The sequence below is a fragment of the Sesamum indicum genome, linkage group LG8 (assembly GCF_000512975.1).
Source record: "Sesamum indicum cultivar Zhongzhi No. 13 linkage group LG8, S_indicum_v1.0, whole genome shotgun sequence".
In the NCBI taxonomy this organism is placed as follows: domain Eukaryota; kingdom Viridiplantae; phylum Streptophyta; class Magnoliopsida; order Lamiales; family Pedaliaceae; genus Sesamum; species Sesamum indicum.
Genome location: NC_026152.1, coordinates 4,322,198 through 4,330,674, shown reverse-complemented (window position 1 = coordinate 4,330,674; position 8,477 = coordinate 4,322,198). Strand labels below are relative to the sequence as shown.

General features: G+C 33.5%; 1 protein-coding gene across 1 annotated transcript; it reads right to left on the bottom strand.

Annotated features, from left to right (window-relative positions):
* Positions 1,912–5,374, bottom strand: LOC105167750 (glutamine synthetase cytosolic isozyme). Its single transcript, XM_011087569.2, has 12 exons — positions 5,200–5,374; positions 4,120–4,159; positions 3,908–4,011; positions 3,758–3,806; positions 3,562–3,668; positions 3,389–3,476; positions 3,167–3,295; positions 2,985–3,059; positions 2,846–2,899; positions 2,703–2,740; positions 2,466–2,625; positions 1,912–2,354 (listed from the first exon to the last, which is right to left on the bottom strand). The coding sequence occupies exons 1-12, from the start codon at positions 5,271–5,273 to the stop codon at positions 2,202–2,204; spliced, it is 1,071 nt and encodes a 356-aa protein (XP_011085871.1). The 5' UTR covers positions 5,274–5,374; the 3' UTR covers positions 1,912–2,201.

Below are 8,477 nucleotides of genomic sequence, written 5' to 3'. Positions count from 1 at the left end.
CAAGATATCCCTGCTTTCTGGAAGTAAGTCAGGGATGATTTTTATAATCATCCAATAGGCAAAGATGGTTTTGGTTAGTGTAAATAGACTATATGTCAAGGGGTCTAAATATAATTATTCCAAAAATTTTATTTAAAAAAAAAAGATGAATTGAACTTTTTTTATTTTTGGCTAAAATGCATAAAACCCCTCTATATTTTAAAAAGTCTGCTAAAAACCCTCTTACGTTTTAAAAATAGACACAAAAAATCCCTCTCTATTTTGTTAAATGTGACTTAGTTGCCTCTTTTCGTTAAATCTAACTAACGGCGTTAATTTTATTACAAAATAATAATTATACCCTTACTTAATATGAATTATTTTTTATTTTAATGATCATTGAATTTGTATTGATTATACCAGAGCCGTCAAATATAATTAATTGATCTTAACCATTGAATCTTAAATTTATAAAAAGTTCAAGGGTTATAAAAAAGTTATTTGAAAACAAAAACAAAATTAATTCCCCCACCCACCCAGCTGGCTACCGCCACCCCCTCGCCCCCCCTGGGCAACCCCCCTCCTCCCCCTCCCCCCCATCCCCGTTGCCCCAATTTTTTTTAATTTTTAGTTAATTTTAATTATATTAATTAAATATATTTTAGTGAATTAAAAATAATTTTACAATAATCTTTTTTACTTAAATTTATTTAAATATATATTTTAATTAATTAAAAATAATTTTAGATTTAAGAATTATAATTTTTATATTTCAGTTTTAACAATTATAAAAATTATTTAAATTTAATTTAATATTTGAATTTAAATTATAAAATTTCAAAAAATTATTTAATTTTTCATATTTTTAAGTAAATATAATTAAAAAATATTTTTTAATAGATGGAAATACAAAAACATCACTCAAAATAAATAAAAAAAATATACATATGAAATATATAAATACCATGAGGGTATTTTAGTAAAAAAAATTCAAAAATAATTTTTAAAAAAAACATCTCCAAACACACAAGAAATACATATAATGCACCTTTCATTAATTACTAAGAAACGAATATTTTTTTACTCAATTTTACAAAATACAGAAAGTTTTAACCTATTTAAAATACTTGGGAGTTTTTAGGTATTGGTAGGGGCAGAAAGATGTAAAGGTGAATGAGCAAAGAAAGAGAAACTGGGAAATCATTCCACATAGGGACTGAAGAATGAGGCCCAACATTACTTGATTGTTTAGAACACATATACCTCCAAAAGGTACCCTGACGTGGGGGTATTTGTACTAGGCTTTCGGAGACCTCATGCAGATTATAACTGTTTGTGTCAGAAAGATATCTTATTAAGGGCTCTTGAAGGAGACTTTTTGAAAACTCTTGGTTTCAAGTCTTCGAAAAAAATCCGTAAAATTCGGACCAAGTCTAAAGAAATCTTTCTATTAACATCGTTTGAACTAAGTACTTAAAACTGTTAAACCCTTCATCTCATCAATAGAGACCTTACATGTCACTATCAGCACTAATACGTACGAAATGATGTAGTCCATAAATCTTATTATTTATGCGTTAAATGTGCACGTAAAATCGTATCATTAAATCGACAATTATAAATATCGACTCTCCTTATCAATACCACTTTTCCTGCTCAACTATTCCATTCTCTTTTAAGAACGAACTCCGAATACTAACTTGAGCGTAGATCATTTCCGAAAATTTTCCAAACTTGGTCTCGATCTTTTGCACTTGGTTGCGTTCTTTGGAAGTTAAACAAAACCCGTCACTAAATTACCTTGAATATACATTAGCATTAGGAATGACAAGGGGATTTAAGTTCAGACAAGTTTGCTGTTAGTTTAGTATTCAATGAATGCCCGAAACTTTATACGCTCACAACTCTTCAAATAAGCACAAGAGAGAGATAAGAACACAGGAGGCACTGAGCAGCAGTCGTGTAAATTCCCGGAAAATAAACCCTTCCACATTATTACTGACATCGTTATTCAACAGGCCCAATCAAGAAGGGTAAATAAGAAACTCAACCTCGGCAGCCTGAAACGCTGAGGTTGTCAAGATAGTGAAAACCGAGCAAATAGCAAACAATGCAGAGATTTCCCCCAACAAATCAAAATCAAACCGTTCGACTAAACTAAAAATTACAACCCCCTTGACAGAATCACGGGTTCAATAGTAAGAACGCACAACGAAACCTGCTCACGGCTTCCAGAGGATGGTGGTCTCAGCGATCATGGAAGTGACGACGTACGGGTCCATGTTAGAAGCTGGCCTCCTGTCTTCAAAGTAACCCTTTCCTTCTTTCTCAGTGTCTCGCCCAACACGTACGGAAGCACCACGGTTTGCAACCCCCTGTGCAAAGGCATGCCAGGAAGGTTTGATAAGTTTTAAGCTTCTCTCGGACAAATTATGGAGCATTATGGGTATGAAAAATAGCGAAGTAAGGGGACTAAATGTTTTTACCCATTTGAAGGTGTTGATGTTGGCAGTCTCATGTTTTCCAGTGAGACGACGCTCGTTGCCCTCGCCGTAGGCGGCAATGTGCTCCTTGTGCCTGTGTCCAAGCTTTTCAATGGCCTTCTTGATGATCTCGTAGCCTCCCTCCTTCCTCATGGATTTGGTACTGATACAGAAAAAATTTAAGAGATTTAGTAACATATTCCAAAGCTCTCACAATCGGCGATAAATCCACAAGTTTACCTGTAGTTGGTGTGGGCACCAGCTCCGTTCCAATCGCCCTGAGGGTAAAAAGCAGAAGAATTAAAAACCATCACAAACCCTATTCAGGACAATCCAAAATCCAGTACTTAAAAACTACGCCAAAGTCGGATATAAAGGTGTACCTCAATAGGTTTCGGGTCAAATGATACTACGACCCCGGCAATTTCAGTAATCCTCTGTTGACAAAGAATAAAACTTTCAATAATCTGTGTGATTCCCAATACAACTCTTATTTATTACAAAATGTTGTGTGAAAATTACCTCCAATATGTAACGAGCTATCCACACCTCATCACCAGCCGAGATGCCAACAGAAGGTCCAACTTGAAATTCCCACTGAAGACAATGCAGCCGATGTTAATCTCAAATCGTTAACAGAACAAGATTAAAGTAAAACAAGTGTTATCTCGTCAAGAAATGATGATGATAGCAGCCGACTCTACCTGGCCAGGCATCACTTCCCCATTGATGCCGCTTATGTTGACTCCGGCATAAAGGCATGCCTTGTAGTGTGCGTCAACAATATCACGTCCGAAAGCTTTGTCCGCTCCAATCCCACAGTAGTACGGGCCCTAAATTCATCAGAAGGATAAATTATAATCAAAACGATAAAGGGACCCAACAAGAAGAAAAGACTATGAAATTGTTTAGACGCGTGAAATCACCTGAGGTCCGGGAAAGCCTCCAGTCGGCCAGCCAAGAGGCCACTTAACATCCTTTTTCAACAGAGTGTACTCTTGCTCGATACCGTACCTATCAGAAACAAAATCACAAACAATAAGAGTGTTTGAAAGGAATCATGAACCAGAATGGATCATTGATATTTAATCCAACACACCATGGCTCTTCGGCAGCAACATCAGGGTGGCTGAAAATCTTGGCCGCTCTGTGTCTGTTGTTCGTGGGGATGGCTTCACCGGCTGGAGTGTAAGCATCGCACATGACCTGCAAACACAGGGAAATGAAAATCCCATAATCAGAATAAGCCAGCGACAAGCAAGCTACCGAACCATACGCTATACAAAATAACTCACCAAAATGTTATTTCCCCTCCTGAATGGATCTCTGAAAATTGCTTGCGGACTGTTTGAGTTGTCACAAGAAAACCCATTAGTATTAGCAAATGCAAATATTGTCATCAGTAATGTATCAAAGAGGAAGACAAGATAACGTACGACACTTACTATAGGATCACTTCACTGTCCTCCCCGGGAGCTTGGCCCGTGCTTGACCCGTCATAGTTCCACTTAGGAAGCTTCGAGGGATCGCTAACAGGTCCAGCAAGCGTCTGTGGAAATAAAACGAATTATGATAAACATAATAACTCAAACAGAAATTTAAACAGAAAATGGCCAAAGTAAAATTATTCATCATTCATCCAGAATTGGTTAATTACCCTTGCTTTGCTTCTAAGGTCCATACCAGAGCCGCCGATCCTGTCGACAATTCATGAGAAGAAAGGGTTATAGTAATCATCGTACTTTAAATGAACAAAACCAACATCAATGAAACAGAGGAGAACACAAAATCCTTCTGAATACAGAAACTCAATGCATTTTTTAAAAAGCTAATATTAAAATATGCAGTTAAGTAATTAATTCAAAGAAGACTAGACGCTCCCCACCTACCCACAAACCCATCCTATCTACCACCCTCTTTTCTTAAATATAAAAGCATCTGATCCAAGACAAGAACGAAACAGGGGAATCACAGCCCATCCCATGGTACCAAGTTGTCATGAAAAAGACCAACAGAAATTTAATCAGTTTAATGAATCAGATCAAACAAGCAGTAATCAGTCAACAAAGGTCTGATTGATGGTAAGAAAATGGAGGCCATAAACACTTGATGGCTGTAGTATTATTATAGTGAGAAGAACAGGTAAAGATCATATCTTTCTCATCCTAAGTAATGTTCTAGCACAAAAGACAGAACAAATATTGGTAAGAGACTCTGAACTAGTAAATTCAATTACAGTAAAATCATAAATGGAACAGAAAACCAGACAATCTGAAAATTGAAAAGAGAAGGTGTAGATTTAAGGTAAGATATGAAGATCTGCTGTCAACATGTGTTAATGACGAGAGAAAGAGAGTAAGAAACCAAAAACCTCTCAGAAATCTAACCAAAAGGTGATATCAACAGAGATCTCTTAAAACAAAATTTGAAGAAACAAATTGAAACATGAAAATCAGATCAGACAATCTCTTTCCCAAAACAGCAGAACAAACCATGTATGATAACATGAAACATGATGCAAGAAAACAGAGCTGCCCACAATAATCCAAAACAGAGGAAACACAAAACATTAACAATAAACCAGTCCAAGACAACATGGGATCATCAAGAACAATCCTACTACTACTTTTTACACAAAAACAAAGGGTCAAAAACGAAAAAAAACTCAATTAATAACAAGAAACAGAGCATGCGTGTCGAACAGAGAAGCCCGTCAAGAAAGTGAAGGAGAACTCACCAAACATATTCAGCAATGATCTTATCGGTGGATTCTGAGAGGTTTAGGTTGATGAGATCTGAAAGCAGAGACATTTTGCTGAATTTTCAACCGCTTTTTCTCTCTCTCTCTCTCTCCGTGGGTTTTCTCTCTCTTTGAGAAAAAATATGATTGCTGTACTGCAGTGCAGCCGAGGGTGGTGAGAGTGTGGCATTTATAGGGCAGGCTCGAGGTCGATGATGTAATATATAAGCAATTATTGTTTGTTTATCCCTCTATTTAATACTGCAAAAATTTGATAATAATAATTAATAAGTTGCAGGTTCTGTTTGAACTACTATATAATCTTTAATTATTATATCAAATAGTAAAAAGAGTCGAGATTCTTAAAGCCACTTTTTTCTCCCCCATTGCCCTCTTTCTCCATGCCGGAAAGGCCACCGGCAAAAGCCGGCTGCGGCGGCGGTTTCACGATCTGTTGTTTAAGCCATCGGCTTCTCCATACTTCCTCCACCATTCCTCCGCTCTCTCCTCTTCGGTCCATCATTTTCAGAAGAAATCTCGGCCCGTTACACCCAACGCAATTTAAAGGCAAAGATTGAATCTTTTTCAGGCTCCCATTTCACTACTAAGATCGTTGCATTTGATTTAGTTAACAGTAACGTTGCTGGATAAATGCATTTTTTTTCCTCAAATATAGTCTCGAATGCAATTTTGTTCTCAAATAATTTAAAATTATTATTTTACCTCTCAAACTGTAACATAATGTTTGATTTTGTTTTTTGATTGTTTATTTTATGTTTTTGAAATAGAGAGAGAAAAATAGACCTAAATAAGTACTTGTTTGGATTTGTTCTTAAAAATAATTTAAAATAAGTGTTGTATATTTGATATTGTGTTCTGATAGAAAAATCACTATTCATTGTCATATTATGTCTTTCATGTTGTGTTTTTTAAAGACAAAAATTAATATTCATTATCAAATCATGTCTCTTTTATATTATATTTATATATGTATGTGTATATATATTATATATATAAAGCCCAAAACCAAAAAAAACACATATAAAATATAAAACAATGTAGGCAAACATTGGTTCACTATGTTTGTTTTCATTTCCAACTTATTTTCGAGACAAGTCAAAACATACCCAATGTTTGTCATCATTCAAAAACACCTTATTTAGGTGTTTTTAACTGTTTTAGTATAAATGAATAGTAATTTTTGTCTCCCAAAATACAACATTAAACATATAATACTTATTTTAAATTATCTCCAAAGACATGATTTGACAATGAATAGTAATTTTTGTCTCCCAAAACACAATATTAAATATATAATACTTATTTTAAATTATCTCCAAAAATAAATCCAAACATACATACTATCTCTAACACACACTTATTTATTTTTGTTTTTCTCTCTCTATTTCCACAAAACACAACAAAACACTCAGAAAATGAATCCAAACATTATGGTTATGTTTTATCCCATCTCGGAAACAGTCCAAAAATGAAACCAAACATAAAAGCACTTTTGGTCCTTCTGTTAACTTTTTCGTTAAACTTAACAAAAATTTCATTAAAAGTGTATTTTCCTTCCATTTTTGTAGTGTTTCAAGTTGTAATCCAATGCATTCATTTTTACTATTTTTCTTCAAACTTCAAAAGTGAATAAATCAAAAAAAATAAATTTAAGCAACAAATTTTCTAAAATTTGTTGACAATTTTTCTATTATTGAACACTTTTTTGTTATGATTATTTAGAAAATTTGTTGCTTAAATCTATCTTTTTGTGTGTGTGTGCGTATTCTCTTTTGAAATTTGAAAAAAAATACGAAAAATTGGTGCATTGAATTACAACTTGAAAAACATCACAAAATAGGGGGAAATACGTTGTAAATGAAATTTTTATTAAATTTAACAAAAGGACCAAAAGTGTCAAAAAAATTAAAATTTGAGGATCAAAATTACAACCTTAAATTGTTTGAGAACTAAAGTCGCATTAGTGACTATATTTAAGAATAAAAAATGCATTTATCCCTAATGTTATTGTCGTACTACACATGATTATGCGACGGGTGTTCTCAGCCGTCACCGTTTTTGTTATTTACTGTCTTTGTCTGCCAGAATCGCTTTGTTGCTGTTACTTTCGTAAATTCGAGCGATCACCGGAGATGCGGTTTCAGAGAAGTAGGTGAAATGTTGAGAGAATTTGCAAGAATTTTGTCATCTTACACATATAACATCTCACCCCTCAATAAACAAATCTTAACAAACTATTGATTGTTCATCAATTTCCCAAGTACCCATGTTGTATTAATTCATGTGAGAAAATCGTAATATTTGTACCAAAATTATAGGTTGGTTTGTAATATTAATTTTATACTTCTCAAAATAGTTAATATTAATCTTATACTTTTAAAAAAATATTATAAAGTTTGTTCAATCGTGAAAAAATTAAAATGTTTATGACTAACTTTACAACGTTTTCCTAAAATGTGAAATTAATATTGATTATTTCAAAAAGTATACAACTAATATTGCAAAATACTTTCATTATGTTTCGATTTTGTGTTTTTGTTGTTTTATTTTGTGTTTTGGAAATAGAGAGCGAAAAATAGAGATAAGTGAGTGTGTGTTGAAAATAGATGATATGTTTGGATTTGTGTTTTATGAAAATTTAAAATATTCTAAAATAAGTGGTGTAAGTTTGATGTTGGGATTTGGGAGACAAAAATCATTGTTCATTGTCAAATCATATATTTTTATATATAAATATGTAAATGTTTTATGTAATGTTGTACTTTTGGGAGACAAAAATTACTGGTTATTATCAAATCATGTTTGTTTTATATTATGTATATATATAAATGTGTATATATATATATTATATATATAGAAAGTTGAAAAACAGAAAAACACGCAGATAAGGTGTAAAAACACAAAAACAAACATTGAGTGTGTTTTATCTTGTCTCAGAAAATGCAAAGTAACAAATCAAAATCAAAATTGTAATTTTCTCTAATTCATGTAGTTAATAAAGTGAAACAGACCGTACTTACTTTCCCATAAAAAAATAAGGGTAAACTGCAGCACCCCTTTATGTATGGGGTCATTTGCATTTTGCTCCTCAACTTCTTTTTTTACACTTACCCACCCAACCTTTTAATTTTGTCGCACTTTACACTTTTCGGGGAATAATGATGGAATATTCTGTCTATGTGTGTACACGCGCCTAATGGCGCTTTTTGGGTTTGGTAAAATTACAAAGGTTAAATGCAAACAGCCCCCGACGT